Source organism: Pan troglodytes, chromosome 19 (genome assembly GCF_028858775.2).
Source record: "Pan troglodytes isolate AG18354 chromosome 19, NHGRI_mPanTro3-v2.0_pri, whole genome shotgun sequence".
In the NCBI taxonomy this organism is placed as follows: domain Eukaryota; kingdom Metazoa; phylum Chordata; class Mammalia; order Primates; family Hominidae; genus Pan; species Pan troglodytes.
In genome coordinates, this window is record NC_072417.2 from 48,699,445 (window position 1) to 48,726,443 (window position 26,999).

General features: G+C 61.7%; 3 protein-coding genes across 4 annotated transcripts in view; 2 read left to right on the plus strand and 1 right to left on the minus strand.

Moving 5' to 3' along the window:
* LOC129137579 (coiled-coil domain-containing protein 144A-like) overlaps positions 1–21,252 on the minus strand; it is a 153,510-nt gene extending 132,258 nt beyond the window's left edge. Inside the window, exon 1 of the mRNA XM_063798863.1 lies at positions 21,029–21,252. The gene's annotated coding sequence lies outside the window, so the exon portion shown is untranslated. The remainder of the gene's footprint in view (positions 1–21,028) is intronic.
* Positions 1–22,236, plus strand: part of LOC129137574 (putative coiled-coil domain-containing protein 144B) — a 90,780-nt gene extending 68,544 nt beyond the window's left edge. For both annotated transcript variants that reach the window (XM_063798869.1, XM_054670298.2), the window contains exon 5: positions 21,060–22,236. In XM_063798869.1, coding sequence (XP_063654939.1) covers positions 21,060–21,507 — 448 coding nt within the window. In that variant the 3' untranslated portion in view covers positions 21,508–22,236. The remainder of the gene's footprint in view (positions 1–21,059) is intronic.
* Positions 22,237–24,487: 2,251 nt separating this feature from the next.
* LOC104004536 (signal recognition particle subunit SRP68-like) lies at positions 24,488–26,093 on the plus strand. Its single transcript, XM_024353538.3, has 3 exons — positions 24,488–24,711; positions 25,141–25,196; positions 25,682–26,093. The coding sequence occupies exons 1-3, from the start codon at positions 24,648–24,650 to the stop codon at positions 25,907–25,909; spliced, it is 348 nt and encodes a 115-aa protein (XP_024209306.2). The 5' UTR covers positions 24,488–24,647; the 3' UTR covers positions 25,910–26,093.
* Positions 26,094–26,999: the final 906 nt, after the last annotated feature.

Below are 26,999 nucleotides of genomic sequence, written 5' to 3' on the forward strand. Positions count from 1 at the left end.
AGGGCCAGTCTAGGGCTAGGGCTAGGATAGGGCTACTGCCACGCTAGAGCTAGGCCAGGCTACGGCTAGAGCCAGGCTAGGATAGGCCAGTTTAGAGCTAGGGCCCTGCTAGGGCTAGTGTCAGGATAGAGCCAGGCTAGGGCTAAGGACAGGCTAGGGCCAGGCTAGGGCTAGGGCCAGGCTAGGGCCAGGCTAGGGCTAGGGCCAGGCTGGGGCTTGTGCCAGGTTAGGGCAAGGCTAGGGCTAGGGCCAGGCTAGGGTTACGGCCAGGCTAGCGCTAGGCCAGGTTAGGGCTAGTGCCAGGCTATGGTTACGGCCAGGCTAGGGTTAGGCCAGGTTAGGGCTAGGGCCAGGCTAGGGCTAGGGGCAGGGTAAGGCAAGGGTCAGTCTAGGGCTAGGGCCAGGCTAGGGCTAGTGCCAGGCTGGTACTAGGCCAGGCTAGGGCTAGAACCAGGCTACGGTAGGCCAGTTTAGGGCTAGGGCCCTGCTGGTGCTACCGTCTGGCTAGGGCCAGGCTAGGTCTAGGGTCAGGCTAGGGCCTGGCTAAGGCTAAGGCCAGGCTAGGGCCAGGCTAGGACTTCGGCCAGTCTAGGCCTAGGGCCAGGCTAGGGCCAGGGCCAGGCTAGGTCTATGCCAGGCTAGGGCTAGGGCCAGGATAGGGTTAAGGCCAGGCTAGGGCTAGGGCCAGGCTAGGGCCAGGCTAGGGCTAGGGCCAGGCTAGGGCCAGGCTAGGGCTAGGGCCAGGCTAGGGCCACGCTAGGGCCACGCTAGGGCTAGGGCCAGTCTAGGGCCAGGCTAGGGCTAGGGCCAGGCTAGGGCCAGGCTAGGGCCATGCTAGGGCTAGGGCCAGGCTAGGGCTATGGCCAGGCTAGGGCCAGGCTGGGGCTAGGGCCACGCTAGCGCCAGGCTAGGGCTAGGGCCAGGTTAGGGCCAGGCAAGGTCTACGGCCAGGCTAGTCCTAGGGCCAGGCTAGGGCTAGGGCCAGGCTAGGGCTAGGCCAGGCCAAGACGAAGGCCAAGCTAGGGCTAGGCCAGGCTATGTCTAGGGTCAGGCTAGGGCTAGGCCAGGCTAGGGCTAGGCTAGGGCTAGGCAAGGCTAGGGCTAGGCTAGGGCTAACTAGGCTAGGGCTAGGCTAGGGCTAGGCCAGGATAGAGCTAGGCTAGGGCTAGGGCCAGGCTAGGGCCAGGCTACGGCTAGAGACAGGCTAGGGCCAGGCTAGCGCTAGGGACAAGCTAGGGCCAGGCTAGGGTTAGGGCCAGCCTAGGGCAAGGCTTGTTTTAGGGCCACGCTAGGGCCAGACTAAGGCTAGGTCCAGGCTAGGGCAAGGCTAGGGCTAGGGCCAGGCTAGGGCTAGGGCCAGGCTAGGGCTAGGCCAGGTTAGGGCTAGGGCCAGTCTAGGGCTACATCCAGGGTAAGGTAAGGGCCAGTCTAGGGCTAGGGCCAGGATAGGGCTACTGCCAGGCTAGTGCTAGGCCAGGCTAGGGCTAGAGCCAGGCTAGGATAGGCCAGTTTAGAGCTAGGGCCCTGCTAGGGCTAGGGTCAGGAAAGAGCCAGGCTAGGGCTACGGCCAGGCAAGGGCCAGGCTAGGGCTAGGGCCAGGCTAGGGCCAGGCTAGGGCTAGGCCAGGCTAGGACAAGGGCCAGGCTATGGCTAGGGCCAGGCTAGGGCTAGGCCAGGCTAGGGCTAGGGCCAGGCTAGGGCTAGGCTAGTCTATGGCTAGGCCAGGCTAGGGGTATGGTAGGGCTAGTACAGGCTATGGTTATGTTAGGGCTAGGCCAGGCTAGGGCTTGGCTAGTGCTAGGCCAGCCTAGGGCCAGGGTATGCCTATGCCAGGCTAGGGCTGGGTCCAGGTTAGGGCTAGGCCAGGCTAGGTCAAGGTCCAGTCTAGGGCTAGGGCAGGCTAGTGCTAGGTCCAGGCTAGGGCTGGGGCAGGCTAGGGCTCAGTCCTGGCTAGCGCTAGGGCCGGCTGGGGCTCGGGCCAGGCTAGGGCTGGGGCAGGCTGGGGCTCGGGCTAGGCTAGGGCTAGGGCAGGCTGGGGCTCGGGCCAGGCTTCGGCTCGCGCCAGGCTGGCGGTAGGGCGTGCTAGGGTTCTGGCCTGGCTAGGGCTAGGGCAGGCTGGGGCTCGGGCCAGGCTAGGGCTAGGGCAGGCTTGGGCTCGGGCCTGGCTAGGGCTAGGGCAGGCTGGGGCTCGGGCCAGGCTAGGGCTGGGGCAGGCTGGGGCTCAGTCCAGGCTAGGGCTGGGGCAGGCTGGGGCTCGGGCCAGGCTAGGGCTTGGCCAGGCTGGGGCTATGTCCAGGCAAGTGCTGGGCCAGGCTGGGGCTAGGCCAGGCTAGGGCTAGGGCCAGGCTTGGGCTAGGCTAGGCTGGGGCTATGCCAGGCTAGTGCTAGGGCCAGGCTAGGGCTAGGCCAGGCTAGGGATGGGCTAGGGCTAGGCCAGGCTAGGGCCAGGCTAGGGACACGCTGGGCCACGCTAGGGCTAGGGCCAGTCTAGGGCCAGGCTAGGGCTAGTGCCAGGCTAGGGCCAGGCTAGGGCCAGGCTAGGGCTAGGGCCCCGCTAGGGCTAGGGCCAGGCTAGGGCTAGGGCCACGCTAGGTCCAGGCTAGGGCCAGGCTAGGGCTACGGCCAGGCTAGTCCTAGGGCCAGGCTAGGGCTAGGGCCAGGCTAGGGCTAGGCCAGGCTAGGACGAGGGCCAAGCTAGGGCTAGGACAGGCTAAGTCTAGGGTCAGGATAGGGCTAGGCTCGGGCTAGGCCAGGCTAGGGCTGGGCTAGGGCCATGCCGGCTAGGTCTAGGCTAGGGCTAGGCCAGACTAGGTCTAGGCTAGTGCTAGGCCAGGCTAGGGCTAGGCTAGGGCTAGGCAAGGCTAGGGCTAGGCTAGGGCTAACTAGGCTAGGGCTAGGCTAGGGCTAGGCCAGGATAGGGCTACGCTAGGGCTAGGCCAGGCTAGGACTAGGCTAGGGCTAGGCCAGTCTAGGGCTAGGCCAGGCTAGGGCTAGTGCCAGGCTAGCGCTAGGGCCAGACTACGGCCAGGCTAGGGCTAGGGCCAGGCTAGGGCCAGGCTAGGACTAGGGCCAGGCTAGGGCTAGGGCCAGGCTAGGGCTAGGCTAGGGCTAGGCCAGGCTAGGGCCAGGGTATGCCTATGCCAGGCTAAGGTTAGGTCGAGGCTAGGGCTAGGGCTAGGCTAGGGTAGGCCAGTTTAGGGCTAGAGCCAGGCTAGGGCTAGGGCCAGGCTAGGGCCAGGCTACGGCTAGAGACAGGCTAGGGCCAGGCTAGCGCTAGGGACAGGCTAGGGCCAGGCTAGGGTTAGGGCCAGCCTAGGGCAAGGCTAGTGTTAGGGGCACGCTAGGGCCAGACTAAGGCTAGGTCCAGGCTAGGGCAAGGCTAGGGCTAGGGCCAGGCTAGGGCTAGGGCCAGGCTAGTGCTAGGCCAGGTTAGGGCTAGGGCCAGTCTAGGGCTACATCCAGGGTAAGGTAAGGGCCAGTCTAGGGCTAGGGCTAGGATAGGGCTACTGCCACGCTAGAGCTAGGCCAGGCTACGGCTAGAGCCAGGCTAGGATAGGCCAGTTTAGAGCTAGGGCCCTGCTAGGGCTAGTGTCAGGATAGAGCCAGGCTAGGGCTAAGGACAGGCTAGGGCCAGGCTAGGGCTAGGGCCAGGCTAGGGCCAGGCTAGGGCTAGGGCCAGGCTGGGGCTTGTGCCAGGTTAGGGCCAGGCTAGGGCTACGGCCAGGCTAGGGCCAGCCTAGGGCTAGGGCCAGGCTAGGGCTAGTGCCAGGCTGGTACTAGGCCAGGCTAGGGCTAGAGCCAGGCTAGGGTAGGCCCGTTTAGGGCTAGGGCCCTGCTGGTGCTAGGGTCAGGCTAGGGCCAGGCTAGGGCTAGGTTCAGGCTAGGGCCACTCCAGGTCCAGGCTAGTGATAGAGCCAGGCTACGGCTAGGCCAGGCTAGGGTTAGGCCACGCTATGGCTAATGCCAGGCTAGGGCTAGGGCCAGGCTAGGGCCAGGCTAGTGCTAGGGCCAGGCTAGGGCCAGGCTACGGCTAGAGACAGGCTAGGGCCAGGCTAGCACTAGGGACAGGCTAGGGCCAGGCTAGGGTTAGGGCCAGCCTAGGGCAAGGCTAGTGTTAGGGCCACGCTAGGGCCAGACTAAGGCTAGGTCCAGGCTAGGGCAAGGCTAGGGCTAGGGCCAGGCTAGGGCTAGGGCCAGCCTAGGGCTAGGCCAGGTTAGGGCTAGGGCCAGTCTAGGGCTACATCCAGGTTAAGGTAAGGGCCAGTCTAGGGCTAGGGCCAGCATAGGGCTACTGCCAGGCTAGTGCTAGGCCAGGCTAGGGCTAGAGCCAGGCTAGGGTAGGCCAGTTTAGAGCTAGGGCCCTGCTAGGGCTAGTGTCAGGATAGAGCCAGGCTAGGGCTACGGCCAGGCTAGGGCCAGGCTAGGGCTAGGGCCAGGCTAGGGCCAGGCTAGGGCTAGGGCCAGGCTGGGGCTTGTGCCAGGTTAGGGCAAGGCTAGGGCTAGGGCCAGGCTAGGGTTACGGCCAGACTAGCGCTAGGCCAGGTTAGGGTTAGTGCCAGGCTATGGTTACGGCCAGGCTAGGGTTAGGCCCGGTTAGGGCTAGGGCCAGGCTAGGGCTAGGGCCAGGGTAAGGCAAGGGTCAGTCTAGGGCTAGGGCCAGGCTAGGGCTAGTGCCAGGCTGGTACTAGGCCAGGCTAGGGCTAGAGTCAGGTTACGGTAGGCCAGTTTAGGGCTAGGGCCCTGCTGGTGCTACCGTCTGGCTAGGGCCAGGCTAGGTCTAGGGTCAGGCTAGGGCCTGGCTAGGGCTAAGGCCAGGCTAGGGCCAGGCTAGGGCTTCGGCCAGTCTAGGCCTAGGGCCAGGCTAGGGCCAGGGCCAGGCTAGGTCTATGCCAGGCTAGGGCTAGGGCCAGGATAGGGTTAAGGCCAGGCTAGGGCTAGGGCCAGGCTAGGGCCAGGCTAGGGCTAGGGCCAGGCTAGTGCCAGGCTAGGGCTAGGGCCAGGCTAGGGCCACGCTAGGGCCACGCTAGGGCTAGGGCCAGTCTAGGGCCAGGCTAGGGCTAGGGCCAGGCTAGGGCCATGCTAGGGCTAGGGCCAGGCTAGGGCTATGGCCAGGCTAGGGCCAGGCTGGGGCTAGGGCCACGCTAGCGCCAGGCTAGGGCTAGGGCCAGGTTAGGGCCAGGCTAGGTCTACGGCCAGGCTAGTCCTAGGGCCAGGCTAGGGCTAGGGCCAGGTAGGGCTAGGCCAGGCCAAGACGAAGGCCAAGCTAGGGCTAGGCCAGGCTAGGGCTAGGCTAGGGCTAGGCAAGGCTAGGGCTAGGCTAGGGCTAACTAGGCTAGGGCTAGGCTAGGGCTAGGCCCAGGCTAGGGCTAGGCTAGGGCTAGGCCAGGCTAGGGCCAGGGTATGCCTATGCCAGGCTAAGGTTAGGTCGAGGCTAGGGCTAGGGCTAGGCTAGGGTAGGCCAGTTTAGGGCTAGAGCCAGGCTAGGGCTAGGGCCAGGCTAGGGCCAGGCTACGGCTAGAGACAGGCTAGGGCCAGGCTAGCGCTAGGGACAGGCTAGGGCCAGGCTAGGGTTAGGGCCAGCCTAGGGCAAGGCTAGTGTTAGGGGCACGCTAGGGCCAGACTAAGGCTAGGTCCAGGCTAGGGCAAGGCTAGGGCTAGGGCCAGGCTAGGGCTAGGGCCAGGCTAGTGCTAGGCCAGGTTAGGGCTAGGGCCAGTCTAGGGCTACATCCAGGGTAAGGTAAGGGCCAGTCTAGGGCTAGGGCTAGGATAGGGCTACTGCCACGCTAGAGCTAGGCCAGGCTACGGCTAGAGCCAGGCTAGGATAGGCCAGTTTAGAGCTAGGGCCCTGCTAGGGCTAGTGTCAGGATAGAGCCAGGCTAGGGCTAAGGACAGGCTAGGGCCAGGCTAGGGCTAGGGCCAGGCTAGGGCCAGGCTAGGGCTAGGGCCAGGCTGGGGCTTGTGCCAGGTTAGGGCAAGGCTAGGGCTAGGGCCAGGCTAGGGTTACGGCCAGGCTAGCGCTAGGCCAGGTTAGGGCTAGTGCCAGGCTATGGTTACGGCCAGGCTAGGGTTAGGCCAGGTTAGGGCTAGGGCCAGGCTAGGGCTAGGGGCAGGGTAAGGCAAGGGTCAGTCTAGGGCTAGGGCCAGGCTAGGGCTAGTGCCAGGCTGGTACTAGGCCAGGCTAGGGCTAGAACCAGGCTACGGTAGGCCAGTTTAGGGCTAGGGCCCTGCTGGTGCTACCGTCTGGCTAGGGCCAGGCTAGGTCTAGGGTCAGGCTAGGGCCTGGCTAAGGCTAAGGCCAGGCTAGGGCCAGGCTAGGACTTCGGCCAGTCTAGGCCTAGGGCCAGGCTAGGGCCAGGGCCAGGCTAGGTCTATGCCAGGCTAGGGCTAGGGCCAGGATAGGGTTAAGGCCAGGCTAGGGCTAGGGCCAGGCTAGGGCCAGGCTAGGGCTAGGGCCAGGCTAGGGCCAGGCTAGGGCTAGGGCCAGGCTAGGGCCACGCTAGGGCCACGCTAGGGCTAGGGCCAGTCTAGGGCCAGGCTAGGGCTAGGGCCAGGCTAGGGCCAGGCTAGGGCCATGCTAGGGCTAGGGCCAGGCTAGGGCTATGGCCAGGCTAGGGCCAGGCTGGGGCTAGGGCCACGCTAGCGCCAGGCTAGGGCTAGGGCCAGGTTAGGGCCAGGCAAGGTCTACGGCCAGGCTAGTCCTAGGGCCAGGCTAGGGCTAGGGCCAGGCTAGGGCTAGGCCAGGCCAAGACGAAGGCCAAGCTAGGGCTAGGCCAGGCTATGTCTAGGGTCAGGCTAGGGCTAGGCCAGGCTAGGGCTAGGCTAGGGCTAGGCAAGGCTAGGGCTAGGCTAGGGCTAACTAGGCTAGGGCTAGGCTAGGGCTAGGCCAGGATAGAGCTAGGCTAGGGCTAGGGCCAGGCTAGGGCCAGGCTACGGCTAGAGACAGGCTAGGGCCAGGCTAGCGCTAGGGACAAGCTAGGGCCAGGCTAGGGTTAGGGCCAGCCTAGGGCAAGGCTTGTTTTAGGGCCACGCTAGGGCCAGACTAAGGCTAGGTCCAGGCTAGGGCAAGGCTAGGGCTAGGGCCAGGCTAGGGCTAGGGCCAGGCTAGGGCTAGGCCAGGTTAGGGCTAGGGCCAGTCTAGGGCTACATCCAGGGTAAGGTAAGGGCCAGTCTAGGGCTAGGGCCAGGATAGGGCTACTGCCAGGCTAGTGCTAGGCCAGGCTAGGGCTAGAGCCAGGCTAGGATAGGCCAGTTTAGAGCTAGGGCCCTGCTAGGGCTAGGGTCAGGAAAGAGCCAGGCTAGGGCTACGGCCAGGCAAGGGCCAGGCTAGGGCTAGGGCCAGGCTAGGGCCAGGCTAGGGCTAGGCCAGGCTAGGACAAGGGCCAGGCTATGGCTAGGGCCAGGCTAGGGCTAGGCCAGGCTAGGGCTAGGGCCAGGCTAGGGCTAGGCTAGTCTATGGCTAGGCCAGGCTAGGGGTATGGTAGGGCTAGTACAGGCTATGGTTATGGTAGGGCTAGGCCAGGCTAGGGCTTGGCTAGTGCTAGGCCAGCCTAGGGCCAGGGTATGCCTATGCCAGGCTAGGGCTGGGTCCAGGCTAGGGCTAGGCCAGGCTAGGTCAAGGTCCAGTCTAGGGCTAGGGCAGGCTAGTGCTAGGTCCAGGCTAGGGCTGGGGCAGGCTAGGGCTCAGTCCTGGCTAGCGCTAGGGCCGGCTGGGGCTCGGGCCAGGCTAGGGCTGGGGCAGGCTGGGGCTCGGGCTAGGCTAGGGCTAGGGCAGGCTGGGGCTCGGGCCAGGCTTCGGCTCGCGCCAGGCTGGCGGTAGGGCGTGCTAGGGTTCTGGCCTGGCTAGGGCTAGGGCAGGCTGGGGCTCGGGCCAGGCTAGGGCTAGGGCAGGCTTGGGCTCGGGCCTGGCTAGGGCTAGGGCAGGCTGGGGCTCGGGCCAGGCTAGGGCTGGGGCAGGCTGGGGCTCAGTCCAGGCTAGGGCTGGGGCAGGCTGGGGCTCGGGCCAGGCTAGGGCTTGGCCAGGCTGGGGCTATGTCCAGGCAAGTGCTGGGCCAGGCTGGGGCTAGGCCAGGCTAGGGCTAGGGCCAGGCTTGGGCTAGGCTAGGCTGGGGCTATGCCAGGCTAGTGCTAGGGCCAGGCTAGGGCTAGGCCAGGCTAGGGATGGGCTAGGGCTAGGCCAGGCTAGGGCCAGGCTAGGGACACGCTGGGCCACGCTAGGGCTAGGGCCAGTCTAGGGCCAGGCTAGGGCTAGTGCCAGGCTAGGGCCAGGCTAGGGCCAGGCTAGGGCTAGGGCCCCGCTAGGGCTAGGGCCAGGCTAGGGCTAGGGCCACGCTAGGTCCAGGCTAGGGCCAGGCTAGGGCTACGGCCAGGCTAGTCCTAGGGCCAGGCTAGGGCTAGGGCCAGGCTAGGGCTAGGCCAGGCTAGGACGAGGGCCAAGCTAGGGCTAGGACAGGCTAAGTCTAGGGTCAGGATAGGGCTAGGCTCGGGCTAGGCCAGGCTAGGGCTGGGCTAGGGCCATGCCGGCTAGGTCTAGGCTAGGGCTAGGCCAGACTAGGTCTAGGCTAGTGCTAGGCCAGGCTAGGGCTAGGCTAGGGCTAGGCAAGGCTAGGGCTAGGCTAGGGCTAACTAGGCTAGGGCTAGGCTAGGGCTAGGCCAGGATAGGGCTAGGCTAGGGCTAGGCCAGGCTAGGACTAGGCTAGGGCTAGGCCAGTCTAGGGCTAGGCCAGGCTAGGGCTAGTGCCAGGCTAGCGCTAGGGCCAGACTACGGCCAGGCTAGGGCTAGGGCCAGGCTAGGGCCAGGCTAGGACTAGGGCCAGGCTAGGGCTAGGGCCAGGCTAGGGCTAGGCTAGGGCTAGGCCAGGCTAGGGCCAGGGTATGCCTATGCCAGGCTAAGGTTAGGTCGAGGCTAGGGCTAGGGCTAGGCTAGGGTAGGCCAGTTTAGGGCTAGAGCCAGGCTAGGGCTAGGGCCAGGCTAGGGCCAGGCTACGGCTAGAGACAGGCTAGGGCCAGGCTAGCGCTAGGGACAGGCTAGGGCCAGGCTAGGGTTAGGGCCAGCCTAGGGCAAGGCTAGTGTTAGGGGCACGCTAGGGCCAGACTAAGGCTAGGTCCAGGCTAGGGCAAGGCTAGGGCTAGGGCCAGGCTAGGGCTAGGGCCAGGCTAGTGCTAGGCCAGGTTAGGGCTAGGGCCAGTCTAGGGCTACATCCAGGGTAAGGTAAGGGCCAGTCTAGGGCTAGGGCTAGGATAGGGCTACTGCCACGCTAGAGCTAGGCCAGGCTACGGCTAGAGCCAGGCTAGGATAGGCCAGTTTAGAGCTAGGGCCCTGCTAGGGCTAGTGTCAGGATAGAGCCAGGCTAGGGCTAAGGACAGGCTAGGGCCAGGCTAGGGCTAGGGCCAGGCTAGGGCCAGGCTAGGGCTAGGGCCAGGCTGGGGCTTGTGCCAGGTTAGGGCCAGGCTAGGGCTACGGCCAGGCTAGGGCCAGCCTAGGGCTAGGGCCAGGCTAGGGCTAGTGCCAGGCTGGTACTAGGCCAGGCTAGGGCTAGAGCCAGGCTAGGGTAGGCCCGTTTAGGGCTAGGGCCCTGCTGGTGCTAGGGTCAGGCTAGGGCCAGGCTAGGGCTAGGTTCAGGCTAGGGCCACTCCAGGTCCAGGCTAGTGATAGAGCCAGGCTACGGCTAGGCCAGGCTAGGGTTAGGCCACGCTATGGCTAATGCCAGGCTAGGGCTAGGGCCAGGCTAGGGCCAGGCTAGGGCCAGGCTAGGGCTAAGGCCAGGCTAGGGCCAGGCTAGAGCTTGGCCAGGCTAGGGCTAGGCCAGGCTAGGGCTAGGGCCAGGCTAGTGCTATGCCAGGCTAGGGCAAGGGCCAGGCTAGGGCTAGGCCAGGCTAGGAAAAGGGCCAGGCTAGGGCTAGGGACAGGCTAGGGCTAGGCCAGGCTAGGGCTAGGGCCAGGCTAGGGGTATGGTAGGGCTAGTACAGGCTATGGTTATGGTAGGGCTAGGCCAGGCTAGGGCTTGGCTAGTGCTAGGCCAACCTAGGGCCAGGGTATACCTATGCCAGGCTAGGGCTGGGTCCAGGCTAGGGCTAGGCCAGGCTAGGTCTAGGTCCAGTCTAGGGCTAGGGCAGGCTAGTGCTAGGTCCAGGCTAGGGCTAGGGTAGGCTAGGGCTCAGTCCTGGCTAGGGCTAGGGCCGGCTGGGGCTCGGGCCAGGCTAGGGCTGGGGCAGGCTGGGGCTCGGGCTAGGCTAGGGCTAGGGCAGGCTGGGGTTCGGGCCAGGCTTGGGCTCGCGCCAGGCTGGCGGTAGGGCATGCTAGGGCTCTGGCCTGGCTAGGGCTAGGGCAGGCTGGGGCTCAGGCCAGGCTAGGGCTAGGGCAGGCTTGGGCTCGGGCCTGGCTAGGGCTAGGGCAGGCTGGGGCTCGGGCCAGGCTAGGGCTGGGGCAGGCTGGGGCTCAGTCCAGGCTAGGGCTGGGGCAGGCTGGGGCTCGGGCCAGGCTAGGGCTTGGCCAGGCTGGGGCTATGTCCAGGCAAGTGCTGGGCCAGGCTGGGGCTAGGCCAGGCTAGGGCTAGGGCCAGGCTAGGGCTAGGCTAGACTAGGGCTATGCCAGGCTAGTGCTAGGGCCAGGCTAGGGCTAGGCCAGGCTAGGGCTAGGGCCAGGCTAGGGCTTGGGCAGACTAGGTCTATGTCCAGGCTAGGGCTAGGGCAGGCTAGGGCTAGGGCCAGCTAGGGCTAGGTCCAGGCTTGGGCTAGGGCACGCTGGTGCTAGGGCCAGGCTAGGGCTAGGCCTGGCTAAGGCTAAGTCCAGGCTATGGCTAGGCCTGGCTAGGGCTATGCTAGGGCTAGGCCAGCCTAGGGTCATGCTAGGGCTAGGCCAGTCTAGGGCCATTCTATGGCTATGCCAGTCTAGGGCTAGGCCAGGCTAGGGCTAGGGCCAGGCTAGGGCTAGGGCCATGCTAGGGCCAGGCTAGGGCTACGGCCAGGCTAGGGCTAAGGCCAGGCTAGCGCTAGGGTCAGGCTAGGGCCTGGCTAGGGCTAGGGCCAGGCTAGGGCAAGGCTAGGGCTAGGTCCAGGCTGGGGCTTGTGCCAGGTTAGGGCCAGGCTAGGGCTAGGGCCAGGCTAGGGTTACGGCCAGGCTAGCGCTAGGCCAGGTTAGGGCTAGTGCCAGGCTAGGGTTACGGCCAGGCTAGGGCTAGGCCCGGTTAGGGCTAGGGCCAGGCTAGGGCTAGGGCCAGGGTAGGGCAAGGGTCAGTCTAGGGCTAGGGCCTGGCTAGCGCTAGTGCCAGGCTGGTACTAGGCCAGGCTAGGGCTAGAGCCAGGCTAGGGTAGGCCAGTTTAGGGCTAGGGCCCTGCTGGTGCTACGGTCTGGCTAGGGCCAGGCTAGGTCTAGGGTCAGGCTAGGGCCTGGCTAGGGCTAAGGCCAGGCTAGGGCCAGGCTAAGGCTTCGGCCAGGCTAGGCCTAGGGCCAGTCTAGGGCTAGGGCCAGGCTAGGGCTACGCCAGGCTAGGGCTAGGGCCAGGATAGGGTTAAGGCCAGGCTAGGGCTAGGGCCAGGCTAGGGCCAGGCTAGGGCTAGGGCCAGGCTAGGGCCAGGCTAGGGCTACTGCCAGGCTACGGCTAGGGCCAGGCTATGTCTAGGCCAGGCTAGGGCTAGGGCCAGGCTAGGTCTAGGCCAGGCTAGGGCTAGGGCCAGTCTAGGTCTAGGCTAGGGCTACCCCAGGCTAGGTCTAGGCTAGGGCTATCCGGCTAGGCCTAGGCTAGGGCTATGCCAGGCTAGGTCTAGGCTAGGGCTAGGCCAGGCTAGGTCTAGGCTAGGGCTAGGCCAGGCTAGGGCTAGGGACAGTCTAGGGCTAGGGCCAGGGTAGGGCAAGAGTCAGTCTAGGGCTAGGGCCAGGCTAGGGCTAGTGCCAGGCTACTGCTAGGCCAGGCTAGGGCTAGACCCATGCTAGGGCCAGGCTAGGTCTAGGGCCGGGCTAGGGCCAGGCTAGGGCTATCGCCAGGCTAGGGCTAGGGCGAGGCTAGGGCCAGGCTAGGGCTAGGGCCAGGCTAGGGCTAGGGCCACGCTAGGGCCAGGCTAGGGCTAGGGCCAGGCTAGGGCCACGCTAGGGCCACGCTAGGGCTAGGGCCAGTCTAGGGCCAGGGTAGGGCTAGGGTCAGGCTAGGGCCAGGCTAGGGCCAGGCTAGGGCTAGGGCCACGCTAGGGCCAGGCTAGGGCCAGGCTAGGGCTACGGCCATGCTAGGGCTACGGCCAGGCTAGTCCTAGGGCCAGGCTAGGACTAGGCCAGGCTAGGACGAGGGCCAAGCTAGGGCTAGGCCAGGCTAAGTCTAGGGTCAGGCTAGGGCTAGGCTCGGGCTAGGCCAGGCTAGGGCTGGGCTAGGGCCATGCTGGCTAGGTCTAGGCTAGGGCTAGGCCAGACTAGGTCTAGGCTAGTGCTAGGCCAGGCTATGGCTAGTCTAGGGCTAGGCAAGGCTAGGGCTAGGCTAGGGATAACTAGGCTAGGGCTAGGCTAGGGCTAGGCCAGGATAGGACTAGGCTAGGGCTAGGCCAGTCTAGGGCTAGGCCAGGCTAGGGCTAGTGCCAGGCTAGTGCTAGGGCCAGACTACGGCCAGGCTAGGGCTAGGGCCAGGCTAGGGACGGGCTAGGACTAGGGCCAGGCTAGGGCTAGGGCCAGGCTAGTGCTAGGCTAGGGCTAGGCCAGGCTAGGGCCAGGGTATGCCTATGCCAGGCTAAGGTTAGGTCGAGGCTAGGGCTACGGCTAGGCTAGGGTAGGCCAGTTTAGGGCTAGAGCCAGGCTAGGGCTAGGGCCAGGCTAGGGCCAGGCTATGGCTAGGGACAGGCTAGGGCCAGGCTAGCGCTAGGGACAGGCTAGGGCCAGGCTAGGGTTAGGGCCAGCCTAGGGCAAGGCTAGTGTTAGGGCCACGCTAGGGCCACACTAAGGCTAGGTGCAGGCTAGGGCAAGGCTAGGGCTAGGGCCAGGCTAGGGCTAGGGCCAGGCTAGGGCTAGGCCAGGTTAGGGCTAGGGCCAGTCTAGGGCTACATCCAGGGTAAGGTAAGGGCCAGTCTAGGGCTAGGGCCAGGATAGGGCTACTGCCAGGCTAGTGCTAGGCCAGGCTAGGGCTAGAGCCAGGCTAGGATAGGCCAGTTTAGAGCTAGGGCCCTGCGAGGGCTAGGGTCAGGATAGAGCCAGGCTAGGGCTATGGCCAGGCAAGGGCCAGGCTAGGGCTAGGGCCAGGCTAGGGCCAGGCTAGGGCTAGGGCCAGGCTGGGGCTTGTGCCAGGTTAGGGCCAGGCTAGGGCTAGGGCCAGGCTAGGGTTACGGCCAGGCTAGCGCTAGGCCAGGTTAGGGCTAGTGCCAGTCTAGGGTTACGGCCAGGCTAGGGCTAGGCCCGGTTAGGGCTAGGGCCAGGCTAGGGCTAGGGCCAGGGTAGGGCAACAGTCAGTCTAGGGCTAGGGCCAGGCTAGGGCTAGTGCCAGGCTGGTACTAGGCCAGGCTAGGGCTAGAGCCAGGCTAGGGTAGGCCAGTTTAGGTCTAGGGCCCTGCTAGGTCTAGGGTCAGCCTAGGGCCAGGCTAGGGCTAGACTCAGGCTATGGCCAGGGTAGGGCTGGGGCCACGCTAGGGCTAGGCTAGGGCTAGGCCAGGCTATGGCTATTCCAGTCTAGGGCTAGGGACAGTCTAGCGCTAGGGCCAGGTTAGGGCAAGAGCCAGTCTAGGGCTAGGGCTAGGCTAGGGCTAGTGCCAGGCTACTTCTAGGCCAGGCTAGGGCTAGACCCAGGCTAGGGCCAGGCTAGGTCTAGGGCCGGGCTAGGGCCAGGCTAGGGCTATCGCCAGGCTAGGGCTAGGGCGAGGCTAGGGCCAGGCTAGGGCTAGGGCCAGGCTAGGGCTAGGGCCACGCTAGGGCCAGGCTAGTGCTAGGGCCAGGCTAGGGCCACGCTAGGGCCACGCTAGGGCTAGGGCCAGGCTCGGGCCAGGCTAGGGCCAGGCTAGGGCTAGGGCCACGCTAGGGCCAGGCTAGGGCCAGGCTAGGGCTACGGCCAGGCTAGTCCTAGGGCCAGGCTAGGGCTAGGGCCAGGCTAGTCTTAGGGCCAGGCTAGGACGAGGGCCAAGCTAGGGCTAGGCCAGGCTAAGTCTAGGGTCAGGATAGGGCTAGGCTCGGGCTAGGCCAGGCTCGGGCTGGGCTAGGGCCATGCCGGCTAGGTCTAGGCTAGGGCTAGGCCAGACTAGGTCTAGGCTAGTGCTAGACCAGGCTAGGGTAGGCTAGGGCTAGGCAAGGCTAGGGCTAGGCTAGGGCTAACTAGGCTAGGGCTAGGCTAGGGCTAGGCCAGGATAGGGCTAGGCTAGGGCTAGGCCAGGCTAGGACTAGGCTAGGGCTAGGCCAGTCTAGGGCTAGGCTAGGGCTAGGCCAGTCTAGGGCTAGGCCAGGCTAGGGCTAGTGCCAGGCTAGCGCTAGGGCCAGACTACGGCCAGGCTAGGTCTAGGGCCAGGCTAGGACTAGGGCCAGGGTAGGGCCAGGCTAGAGCTAGGGCCAGGTTAGGGCTAGGCTAGGGCTAGGCCAGGCTAGGGCCAGGGTATGCCTATGCCAGGCTAAGGTTAGGTCGAGGCTAGGGCTAGGGCTAGGCTAGGGTAGGCCAGTTTAGGGCTAGAGCCAGGCTAGGGCTAGGGCCAGGTAGGGCCAGGCTATGGCTAGAGACAGGCTAGGGCCAGGCTAGCGCTAGGGACAGGCTAGGGCCAGGCTAGGGTTAGGGCCAGCCTAGGGCAAGGCTAGAGTTAGGGCCACGCTAGGGCCAGACTAAGGCTAGGTCCAGGCTAGGGCAAGGCTAGGGCTAGGGCCAGGCTAGGGTTAGGGCCAGGCTAGGGCTAGGCCAGGTTAGGGCTAGGGCCAGTCTAGGGCTACATCCAGGGTAAGGTAAGGGCCAGTCTAGGGCTAGGGCCAGGATAGGGTTACTGCCAGGCTAGTGCTAGGCCAGGCTAGGGCTAGAGCCAGGCTAGGGTAGGCCAGTTTAGAGCTAGGGCCCTGCTAGGGCTAGGGGCAGGATAGAGCCAGGCTAGGGCTAGGGCCAGGCTAGGGCTAGGCTAGGGCTAGGGCCAGGCTAGGGCCAGGCTAGGGCCAGGCTAGGGTTAGGGCCAGGCTGGGGCTTGTGCCAGATTAGGGCCAGGCTAGGGCTAGGGCCAGGCTAGGGTTACGGCCAGGCTAACGCTAGGCCAGGTTAGGGCTAGTGCCAGGCTAGGGTTACGGCCAGGCTAGGGCTAGGCCAGGTTAGGGCTAGGGCCAGGCTAGGGCTAGGGCCAGGGTAGGGCAAGGGTCAGTCTAGGGCTAGGGCCAGGCTAGCGCTAGTGCCAGGCTGGTACTAGGCCAGGCTAGGGCTAGAGCCAGGCTAGGGTAGGCCAGTTTAGGGCTAGGGCCCTGCTGGTGCTACGGTCTGGCTAGGGCCAGGCTAGGTCTAGGGTCAGGCTAGGGCCTGGCTAGGGCTAAGGCCAGGCTAGGGCCAGGCTAAGGCTTCGGCCAGGCTAGGCCTAGGGCCAGGCTAGGGCTAGGGCCAGGCTCGGGCTACGCCAGGCTACGGCTAGGGCCAGGATAGGGTTAAGGCCAGGCTAGGGCTAGGGCCAGGCTAGGGCCAGGCTAGGTCTAGGGCCAGGCTAGGGCCAGGCTAGGGCTAGGGCCAGGCTAGGGCCAGGCTAGGGCTAGGGCCAGGCTATGGCTAGGGCCAGGCTATGTCTAGGCCAGGCTAGGGCTAGGGCCAGGCTAGGTCTAGGCCAGGCTAGGGCTAGGCTAGGGCTAGGCCAGTCTAGGGCTAGGCTAGGGCTAGGCCACGATAGGGCTAGGCTAGGTCTAGGCCAGGCTAGGGCTAAGCCAGTCTAGGGCTAGGGACAGTCTAGGGCTAGGGCCAGGGTAGGGCAAGAGTCAGTCTAGGGCTAGGGCCAGGCTAGGGCTAGTGCCAGGCTACTGCTAGGCCAGGCTAGGGCTAGACCCAGGCTAGGGCCAGGCTAGGTCTAGGGCCGGGCTAGGGCCAGGCTAGGGCTATCGCCAGGCTAGGACTAGGGCCAGGCTAGGGCCAGGCTAGGGCTAGGGCCAGGCTAGGGCTAGGGCCATGCTAGGGCCAGGCTAGGGCTAGGGCCAGGCAAGGGCCACGCTAGGGCTAGGGCCAGGCTAGGGCTAGGGCCAGGCTAGGGCCAGGCTAGGGCTACGGCCAGGCTAGTCCTAGGGCCAGGCTAGGGCTAGGGCCAGGCTAGGGCTAGGCCAGGCTAGGACGAGGGCCAAGCTAGGGCTAGGCCAGGCTAAGTCTAGGGTCAGGCTAGGGCTAGGCTAGGGCTAGGCCAGGCTAGGGCTGGGCTAGGGCCATGCCGGCTAGGTCTAGGCTAGGGCTAGGCCAGACTAGGTCTAGGCTAGTGCTAGGCCAGGCTAGGGCTAGGCTAGGGCTAGGCAAGGCTAGAGCTAGGCTAGGGCTAACTAGGCTAGGGCTAGGCTAGGGCTAGGCCAGGATAGGGCTAGGCTAGGGCTAGGCCAGTCTAGGACTAGGCTAGGGCTAGGCCAGTCTAGGGCTAGGCCAGGCTAGGGCTAGTGCCAGGCTAGCGCTAGGGCCAGACTACGGCCAGGCTAGGGCTAGGGCCAGGCTAGGGCCAGGCTAGGACTAGGGCCAGGCTAGGGCCAGGCTAGGGCTTGGGCCAGGCTAGGGCTAGGCTAGGGCTAGGCCAGGCTAGGGCCAGGGTATGCCTATGCCAGGCTAAGGTTAGGTCGAGGCTAGGGCTCGGGCTAGGCTAGGGTAGGCCAGTTTAGGGCTAGAGCCAGGCTAGGGCTAGGGCCAGGCTAGGGCCAGGCTACGGCTAGAGACAGGCTAGGGCCAGGCTAGCACTAGGGACAGGCTAGGGCCAGGCTAGGGTTAGGGCCAGCCTAGGGCAAGGCTAGTGTTAGGGCCACGCTAGGGCCAGACTAAGGCTAGGTCCAGGCTAGGGCAAGGCTAGGGCTAGGGCCAGGCTAGGGCTAGGGCTAGGCCAGGTTAGGGCTAGGGCCGGTCTAGGGCTACATCCAGGTTAAGGTAAGGGCCAGTCTAGGGCTAGGGCCAGCATAGGGCTACTGCCAGGCTAGTGCTAGGCCAGGCTAGGGCTAGAGCCAGGCTAGGGTAGGCCAGTTTAGAGCTAGGGCCCTGCTAGGGCTAGTGTCAGGATAGAGCCAGGCTAGGGCTACGGCCAGGCTAGGGCCAGGCTAGGGCTAGGGCCAGGCTAGGGCCAGGCTAGGGCTAGGGCCAGGCTGGGGCTTGTGCCAGGTTAGGGCAAGGCTAGGGCTAGGGCCAGGCTAGGGTTACAGCCAGGCTAGCGCTAGGCCAGGTTAGGGCTAGTGCCAGGCTATGGTTACGGCCAGGCTAGGGTTAGGCCAGGTTAGGGCTAGGGCCAGGCTAGGGCTAGGGCCAGGGTAAGGCAAGGGTCAGTCTAGGGCTAGGGCCAGGCTAGGGCTAGTGCCAGGCTGGTACTAGGCCAGGCTAGGGCTAGAGCCAGGCTACGGTAGGCCAGTTTAGGGCTAGGGCCCTGCTGGTGCTACCGTCTGGCTAGGGCCAGGCTAGGTCTAGGGTCAGGCTAGGGCCTGGCTAGGGCTAAGGCCAGGCTAGGGCCAGGCTAGGGCTTCGGCCAGTCTAGGCCTAGGGCCAGGCTAGGGCCAGGGCCAGGCTAGGTCTATGCCAGGCTAGGGCTAGGGCCAGGATAGGGTTAAGGCCAGGCTAGGGCTAGGGCCAGGCTAGGGCCAGGCTAGGGCTAGGGCCAGGCTAGGGCCAGGCTAGGGCTAGGGCCAGGCTAGGGCCACGCTAGGGCCACGCTAGGGCTAGGGCCAGTCTAGGGCCAGGCTAGGGCTAGGGCCAGGCTAGGGCCATGCTAGGGCTAGGGCCAGGCTAGGGCTATGGCCAGGCTAGGGCCAGGCTGGGGCTAGGGCCACGCTAGCGCCAGGCTAGGGCTAGGGCCAGGTTAGGGCCGGGCTAGGGCCAGGTTAGGGCCAGGCTAGGTCTACGGCCAGGCTAGTCCTAGGGCCAGGCTAGGGCTAGGGCCAGGCTAGTGCTAGGCCAGGCCAAGACGAAGGCCAAGCTAGGGCTAGGCCAGGCTAAGTCTAGGGTCAGGCTAGGGCTAGGCCAGGCTAGGGCTAGGCTAGGGCTAGGCAAGGCTAGGGCTAGGCTAGGGCTAACTAGGCTAGGGCTAGGCTAGGGCTAGGCCAGGATAGAGCTAGGCTAGGGCTAGGGCCAGGCTAGGGCCAGGCTACGGCTAGAGACAGGCTAGGGCCAGGCTAGCGCTAGGGACAGGCTAGGGCCAGGCTAGGGTTAGGGCCAGCCTAGGGCAAGGCTTGTTTTAGGGCCACGCTAGGGCCAGACTAAGGCTAGGTCCAGGCTAGGGCAAGGCTAGGGCTAGGGCCAGGCTAGGGCTAGGGCCAGGCTAGGGCTAGGCCAGGTTAGGGCTAGGGCCAGTCTAGGGCTACATCCAGGGTAAGGTAAGGGCCAGTCTAGGGCTAGGGCCAGGATAGGGCTACTGCCAGGCTAGTGCTAGGCCAGGCTAGGGCTAGAGCCAGGCTAGGGTAGGCCAGTTTAGAGCTAGGGCCCTGCTAGGGCTAGTGTCAGGATAGAGCCAGGCTAGGGCTACGGCCAGGCTAGGGCCAGGCTAGGGCTACGGCCAGGCTAGGGCCAGGCTAGGGCTAGGGCCAGGCTGGGGCTTGTGCCAGGTTAGGGCAAGGCTAGGGCTAGGGCCAGGCTAGGGTTACGGCCAGGCTAGCGCTAGGCCAGGTTAGGGCTAGTGCCAGTCTAGGGTTACGGCCAGGCTAGGGCTAGGCCCGGTTAGGGCTAGGGCCAGTCTAGGGCTAGGTCCAGGGTAGGGCAAGGGTCAGTCTAGGGCTAGGGCCAGGCTAGGGCTAGTGCCATGCTGGTACTAGGTCAGGCTAGGGCTAGAGCCAGGCTAGGGTAGGCCAGTTTAGGGCTAGGGCCCTGCTTGGGCTAGGGTCAGTCTAGGGCCAGGCTAGGGCTAGGCTCAGGCTATGGCCAGGCTAGGGCTAGGGCCAGGCTAGGGCCAGGCTAGGGCTTCGGCCAGGCTAGGCCTAGGGCCAGGCTAGGGCTAGGGCCAGGCTAGGGCTACGCCACGCTAGGGCTGGGGCCAGGATAGGGTTAAGGCCAGGCTAAGGCTAGGGCCAGGCTAGGGCCAGGCTAGGGCTAGGGCCAGGCTAGGGCTAGTGCCAGGCTGGTACTAGGCCAGGCTAGGGCTAGAGCAAGGCTAGGGTAGGCCAGTTTATGGCTAGGGCCCTGCTGGTGCTAGGATCAGGCTAGGGCCAGGCTAGGGCTAGGGTCAGGCTAGGGCCAGGCCAGGTCCAGGCTCGGGATAGAACCAGGCTACGACTAGGCCAGGCTAGGGTTAGGCCACGCTATGGCTAATGCCAGGCTAGGGCTAGGGCCAGGCTAGGGCCAGGCTAAGGCTAGGGCCAGGCTAGGGCCAGGCTAGGGCTAAGGCCAGGCTAGGGCCAGGCTAGAGCTTGGCCAGGCTAGGGCTAGGCCAGGCTAGGGCTAGGCCAGGCTAGTGCTATGCCAGGCTAGGGCAAGGGTCAGGCTAGGGCTAGGCCAGGCTAGGACAAGGGCCAGACTATGGCTAGGGCCAGGCTAGGGCTAGGGCCAGGCTAGGGCTAGGCTAGTCTCTGGCTAGGCCAGGCTAGGGGTATGGTAGGGCTAGTATAGGCTATGGTTATGGTAGGGCTAGGCCAGGCTAGGGCTTGGCTAGTGCTAGGCCAGCCTAGGGCCAGGGTATGCCTATGCCAGGCTAGGGCTGGGTCCAGGCTAGGGCTAGGCCAGGCTAGGTCTAGGTCCAGTCTAGGGCTAGGGCAGGCTAGTGCTAGGTCCAGGCTAGGGCTAGGGCAGGCTAGGGCTCAGTCCTTGCTAGGGCTAGGGCCGGCTGGGGCTCGGGCCAGGCTAGGGCTGGGGCAGGCTGGGGCTCGGGCTAGGCTAGGGCTAGGGCAGGCTGGGGCTCGGGCCAGGCTTGGGCTCGCGCCAGGCTGGCGGTAGGGCATGCTAGGGCTAGGGCCAGCTAGGGCTAGGTCCAGGCTTGGGCTAGGGCACGCTGGGGCTAGGGTCAGGCTAGGACTAGGGCAGGCTGGGGCTCGGTCCAGGCTATGGCTAGGCCAGTCTGGGGCTCGGGCCAGGCTAGCGTTTGGCCAGGCTTGGGCTGGGGCCAGGCTAGTGCTAGGCCAGGCTGGGGCTAGGGCCAGGCTAGGGCTAGGCCAGGCTAAGGCTAAGTCCAGGCTATGGCTAGGCCTGGCTAGGGCTATGCTAGGGCTAGGCCAGCCTAGGGCCATGCTAGGGCTAGGCCAGGCTAGGGCCAGTCTATGGCTATGCCAGGCTAGGGCTAGGCCAGGCTAGGGCTAGGGCCAGGCTAGGGCTAGGGCCATGCTAGGGCCAGGCTAGGGCTACGGCCAGGCTAGGGCTAAGGCCAGGCTAGCGCTAGGGTCAGGCTATGGCCTGGCTAGGGCTAGGGCCAGGCTAGGGCTAGGCCAGGCTAGGGCTAGGGCCATGCTAGGTCTAGGCCAGGCTAGGGCTAGTGCCATGCTAGGGCTAGGGCCGGTCTTGGGCTAGGGCCAGGCTAGGGCTAGGGCCATGCTAGGGTTAGGCTAGGCTAGGGCTAGGGCCCGGCTAAGGCTAGGCCAGGCTAGAGCTAGGGCCAGGCTAGGTCTGGGCCAGGCTAGGGCTATGGCCAGGCTAGGGCTGGGCCACGCTTGGGCTATGGCCAAGCTATGGCTAGGGCCAGGCTAGGGCCAGGCTAGGGGTAGGGCCAGGCTAGAGCTAGGGCCAGGCTAGGGCTAGGGCCGGTTAGGGCTAGGGCCAGGCTAGGGCTAGGCCTGGGCCAGGGCCAGGCTAGGGCTAGGCCAGGGCCAGGGCCAGGCTAGGGCTAGGGCCGGTGTAGGGCCAGGGCCGGGCTAGGGCTGGGCTTGGGCCAGGGCCAAGGCCAGGGTGAGGGCAAGGGCGAATGCGAGGGCTAGTGCTAGTACTAGGCTAGCGCCGTCCCCGACATGACGGCACGCCCGCATCCTTCGCCTGGCCGTTACCTCTTCTTCCTATCCCTCTTGTCCACGCCAGTGTCTCCAGGAGCCCAGCAGGATATACCGCGGTTTCCAATCTGCGAAAGGAGGACCGCCAAGCCAGAAATGCCAAGCCAAGCGATCACTGCCACGCCAAGCCAAACGACCACCGCCAAGCCAAGCAGCCACCGCAAAGCCTCGCGGGTAAGGCCAAGCCAATCCGTTACAGACCAGTGCACCTGCCCACCTGTGACGTCACGGAACCTGTGACTTCACTGCAACTGCCACTCCAGCCTCCCAGAAAAAGACTCCTTGGCCTGCAGGTGGCGCTGCAGCTCCAGCCTCCCAGAAAAAGACTCCTTGGCCTGCAGGTGGCGCTGCGGCTCCAGCCTCCCAGAAAAAGACTCCTTGGCCTGCAGGTGGCGCTGCAGCTCCAGCGCCAACCTGGGCTGGCTGGTCCTCCCTCGGAGGTTTCGGGGTGGCGGCACCCAGCCTGCCTGTCATGAGTGCCGCTTCACAGCGCCGCCGGCGCACCTGCTCCTAGGCTTGCTCGGTTCAGGGGTACGGGCCAGTTCCGCCCCCGGCTTGGCCACTGCAGCGAAGTTGCCCTAGGGTCCGCGCTGCCAGGACGCAAGCGGAGTCTGATGGCTGGGTCAGAGCGGCCTGTCAGCCTGGCTGGAAGGGCCTGCCCAACGCCGCTGCCCGCCCAGCTCCTACTCGGCCTGCGCCCGGAGCCAGGGACCAGCTCTGGGCATTCTGCTGCCTTAGGATGGGGCCGAGCAGCCGCTCCCCGCCCTGTGCCGCAGCCGCTGCGTGCATCTGCCCAGGGTCCGTGCAGCTGGCGACCCGGGCGGGTCGGGGAATGCCTGGTGCCACCGGGATTGCTCGCCTCTAGTTCCACTTTTAGTTTTGTCTGAGAAAATATATATTATACACATTTGGTTTTTCTAAATTTTGTATAAAGTTATGGGGCACAATTGTAATTTTGTTACACGGATATTTTGCTGCATGGGGTGAAGCCTGGGCTTTTTGAATATCCATCACTGGAATAACATGCATTGTACCCATTAGTAATTTTGCATCTTGCACCCCCAACCCTTCCAAGTCTCCATGTTTTCACACTCTACGTCCATGTGTACACATTATTTAGCTCCCACTTATGAGAATGTGGGGTGTTTGTCTTTCTGTGTCTGAGTTGTTTCATTTAAGGTAACGGCCTCCAGTTCCATCCAAGTTGCTGCAATAAACATGATTTCATTTCAAAATACACATATAGGTATACGTAGAATTTTTAAAATTATCTTTAAAATTTTTGCTTCTTTCTGGTTATTTCCTCAAGGTCATCCATATATCTCCTGCAGCTGAATCTCTCGATATGCCTCTGCAGCCCTCTGTACCCCAATCAAAATTTTTATTTTTATTTATTTATTTATAAATAAATATAAATAAATAAATAAAGAGAGAGACACAGAGTCTCTCTCTGTGTCGCCTAGGCTGGAGTGCAGTGGCACAATCTCTGCTCACTGCAACCTCCGGCTCCTGGGCTCAAGCAATTCTCGTGCCTCGGCTTCCCAAGTACCTGTGACTGCAGGTGTGCGCTACCACAACATGGGGTCTCACCCATGTTGGCCAGACTGGTCTCGAACTCCTGACCTCAAGGAATCCACCCGACTCAGCTTCCCAAAGTGCTGGGATTACAGGCGTGAGCCACTGGCCCAACCCCACTCTAAATTTTTTAAATGATTGTTGAATAAGTAAAAGTAATATGTATCATCTTGTACTTTTAAAAAAACTTCTTGAATAAAATGTAATAGTTTACATTTCATTGACAAATTTATCAGTCCAATTCTGCTTTACAATGCCATCCCTTGGGAACCACAGCTTATTCTCTAAAGAGAGTTGAAGATACGCATTTGGTTATAATTATTTAACATGAAAAATGTATCCATTCCAAGCCTAACCTGAGAGATACAGATAATATACATTCCTATAATTGAGCTCGAAAGTGCTTTTATTCTTAGGATAAATTTTAAAAACTAGAATCTGTGGAGAACCAAGATCACATGTAAAACCACTAAATATATACATTTTTGTAAAGTATGTAAAAACAGCATTGAAAAGAATAAAAATCAGGCAATTTGTGAGTGGAAGGAGAGATGGCAAAAGTCTTTATTAACAAAATAATCATAGTTATGGAAGTTTTATTACATGCTGGCCACATTCTCAGTATGTTAAGTGTATTGGCTTATTTAAAACTCACAAGAATCTCATGAGATATTAATATTTCCCCCATTTTAAAGATGAGGCTCAGGGAGATTACAACTTGCCCAAGCTCATACAATGAGTGACCCTTGGAGCCCAGCAATGAACCGAGTCAGTGACATTACAGACGTCGTGATAAAAATGTGACTCTTGGCCAGGCGCGGTGGCTCACGCCTGTAATCCCAGCACTTTGGGAGGCCGAGGAGGGCAGATCACGAGGTCAGGACATGGAGACCATCCTGGCTAACACGGTGAAACCCCGTCTCTACTAAAATACAAAAAATTAGCCGGGCATGGTGGCAGGCACCTGTAGTCCCAGCTACTCGGGAGGCTGGGGCAGGAGAATGGCGTGAACCCGGGAGGCGGAGCTTGCAGTGAGCCAAGATTGTGCCACTGCACTCCAGCCTGGGTGACAGAGCAAGGCTCTATCTCAAAAAAAAAAGAAAAAAAAGAAAAGCAAGCAAAAGTTCCTCTTGTTGATGGAGTCACACCAGTGTAGGAGCTGCTGGATCCTGTGCAAGCTCAGAGGGGTAGAGAAGAAGCTCTCTGCCTTCAGAGAGCTTGTAGTTTTGTTGTAGCCACAGACTGGCATGCAGGAGCCCACCTACGGATGCAGAAGAAGTAAAAGAGACCCCAAGCAAAGGCAGAGCTAGGAAAGAGCAGAGGGATGTGGGCGGGTGGGGGTGACAGGCATGGCAGCATCACCACCGTGGAATATCATCTTGGGAGGCGGTGCAAATCAGTGTGGACCTGATTTCATGTGCTGAATTGTTTTGTGGAGGAAGTGTCAGAGAATGGAGGCATGACGGATTCTGTGGCATCCAGACCTTCTCGGGTCATTCCCCGTATGCCAAGCAAGAGACCGAGGCCAGGAAAATTCATCACCCTCGATGAAGCAGTGAGATGTAATGACCAAGGGGCTTATGCCCTTGAGCCAGATGGCCCAGCCCTTTACCCCAGCCCGCTGCCGCTTGGGGGCATGGCCCACACATTGCTTAACCTCTCCATGCTGCCATTTTCTCATCTGTAAAATGGGAGTGCAAACTGCCTCAGGATTATTGAGAAAGTTAAGCTAGTGATTATGTAACCTGCTTAGAACAATGCCTGGCACACTGTTTTGTGTATGATAAATTTATTAATATTATCAACATCATCTTTATTTCCAGGCATTATTACTTAAGCCGTGGCGTAGCTTTTCCCATTTGAAATAGGCTAGTGTTTTGTTTTGTTTTGTTTTGTTCTAATACGGAGAACCATTTAGAAAGTCTAAAGTCCAGTGAAAATACCAGTGGGTTCGCTTAACTCAGGTTAGCTTGGTATGCTTCTCTGACCTGGCCCTGGCTCGGGAGTACACGTTTTCTGAATCTTACAGGACCTGCCTGACATGCAAGAGCTCATCACTCAAGTGTGGTCAGAGAAGTGCTCCCTGCAGGCCGCAGCCATCCTCGGTGAGCCCCCTGCCTGGCCTTTGTATCCCCAGACTTCCTTTCCTGCCACTCCCCTTCTCTCTCACACCCCACACTGCTGTTTTAAGGTTGAAAGGGTTGTCTCGGTTCATCTGTAAGATGTTCCTGGCCTTTACTTGTGCCAGCTGGGCATCAGATCGTGTAGAAGCATTTCGAGATGTGCTGTTACATTGGCCCTTCTCCCTGTTACTGTCCTCATGCAACTGTGCTGGCTTCACTGGGCCGACGGCGTTGGATCTGGGATTGATCTGTTTATCTCCACCACTTTTCAGCAGGAGACAGGACTGGCTTCCCCACATGCTGGCTCCTTTTGCTTTTGGGATGTAGGGGCCACCTGTGTGATAGGCCTCATTTGTGACTAGTGTGCTATTGTAAATCCTTGTTCTTACTGATTCCCTGTGAAACTTTCAGATGCAAATGATGCTCACCAAACAGAGACCTCCTCCTCCCAAGTCAAGGACAATAAGGTAAGTCTGGGCCATGGTTTTTGAGGAATACGAAGCAGGATTAGCAACAAAGTAGGAATGCATGCTCATTGTAGAGCAGTGAACCCTAAATTTCTAAGGAAACCCCCCACCTCCCTCCCTTCTCTTACCCAACCTCAAAGCTTCCTGCACAAAGCTTCCTAGATGTCAGATCATCCCTGGGAAGAGGGTTGAGGAACCTGTTGCTGTGCAGAGTAGCACCCGTAGGTAAGAGCTCTAACTCATAACATGGCCAATAGACCTGCACCCCAGTCTTACCCTGGCTCTCTCTTAGCCTCTCTGGGTTTCAGTGACTCTGACTACAAGGCAGGGATGTGGTAGCCCCTCCTCATAGGAGGCTGTCGGGATTGAGTGATTGAGGGAGATGGCCCCTGTAAAGCTCTGAACCAAGCAGTCGGCACTCAGGAATGTTCACCAAGGGTGTTCTGTGACCGATGCTACATACGTCTCTTTGATTTGACTTCCAGCCTCTGGTTGAACTGTTTGAGACATTCTGCCTGGACCCTTCCCTTGTCACCAAGCAAGCCAACCTTGTGCACTTCCCACCAGGCTTCCAGCCCATCCCCTGCAAGCCTTTGTTCTTTGACCTGGCCCTCAACCATGTGGCTTTCCCACCCCTTGAGGACAAGTTGGAACAGAAGACCAAGAGTGGCCTCACTGGATACATCAAGGGCATCTTTGGATTCAGGAGCTAACCAGGCTCTTCCTCGGGGGCAGGGGAGATTCTGACTGTTAATCTGTATTGTGAGAAAATCCCAGCAAGTTCCATGATATTAAATCCAGGTCTGCATTGGCCTGGGGCAAGAGTTTAACATCTTCAGCCCTGCATTCCTACAGCCTGTGTCTGTACACATTCTTAAGCAGTGAGTTAGGAGAGCAGCCTGTTGTCTTCTGGTAAATGTGTGCGGGGTAATCCTGTCTCCTGTACCTCCTGGGAGAGGGGCCGCTGCTCTCTGGTGCCCTGTGAGCTGTGATTGATTGCCTTTGGTCAGTAATGTGTTCAGGAGTCCACACCAGGCACAGATGGGGCCTTGAAACGCTTTGTCATGCTTCAAGTCATGTCATGTCATGTCATGTCATGATTTGAAATGAACTCATCCTTGCTGTGAGCATCCAGGATCCCTTGAAAAGTTTATTTATGACTATGAAACTGGCAACGTCACCCCAGAATTATGGTCAGCCTTATTCCCCTTCACCTCCCAGTGAACGTTAAGAAGTTTCAGACAAGCAGAGAGCTCTATTTTTAGAAGAAATATGTTACACTCAGAAATGATGAAACCACATCTTATATTAAAAGGCAAAGATGACAGAGAATGTGCCCATTTCTTATGTGCCCTCCCTCATGTCCAGTCCCTGTTCTCTCCTTGGGAGCCTGGTTGTGTGAAGCCGGTGAGGTCAAGTGTAACCTGACTTACTGGCAACTAGGTGAGACTGATGCCGAATACACATGTTAGAGGCACTATTTTTCAGGACTTCCCAATGTGTAATTTTTAGATGCTATTACATTTTAATCCCCTTCGTTACCCCCCGTTTTTTCTTAGACTTCCCTTTTCACTTCTATTATAACATCAATAATAGAAGTCACAGAAACAATGTAAGAAAGCAAGGAATAAAAGTGATTTAAACATGTACCTGACACTTATGATTCCCTTTGGAAATCAAAACTCACCTGTCACATAGGAAAGAAAATTTGCCACGAGAAATGTTGGCTTAGATGTTTTCAGTTTTTGAGCAAACCCGGTGGCTTGAAGAAAAGGCCAACTGGTTAAAAATCCAAAAGCATTG

Coding starts and splice junctions, on each gene's coding strand:
- LOC104004536 (XM_024353538.3), top strand. CDS start 24,648: ATGCAAGAGCTCATCACTCAAGTGTGGTCAGAGAAGTGCTCCCTGCAG. Junction 24,712..25,140: donor GCAGGCCGCAGCCATCCTCG/GTGAGCCCCCTG, acceptor TGAAACTTTCAG/ATGCAAATGATGCTCACCAA. Junction 25,197..25,681: donor CCCAAGTCAAGGACAATAAG/GTAAGTCTGGGC, acceptor TTTGACTTCCAG/CCTCTGGTTGAACTGTTTGA.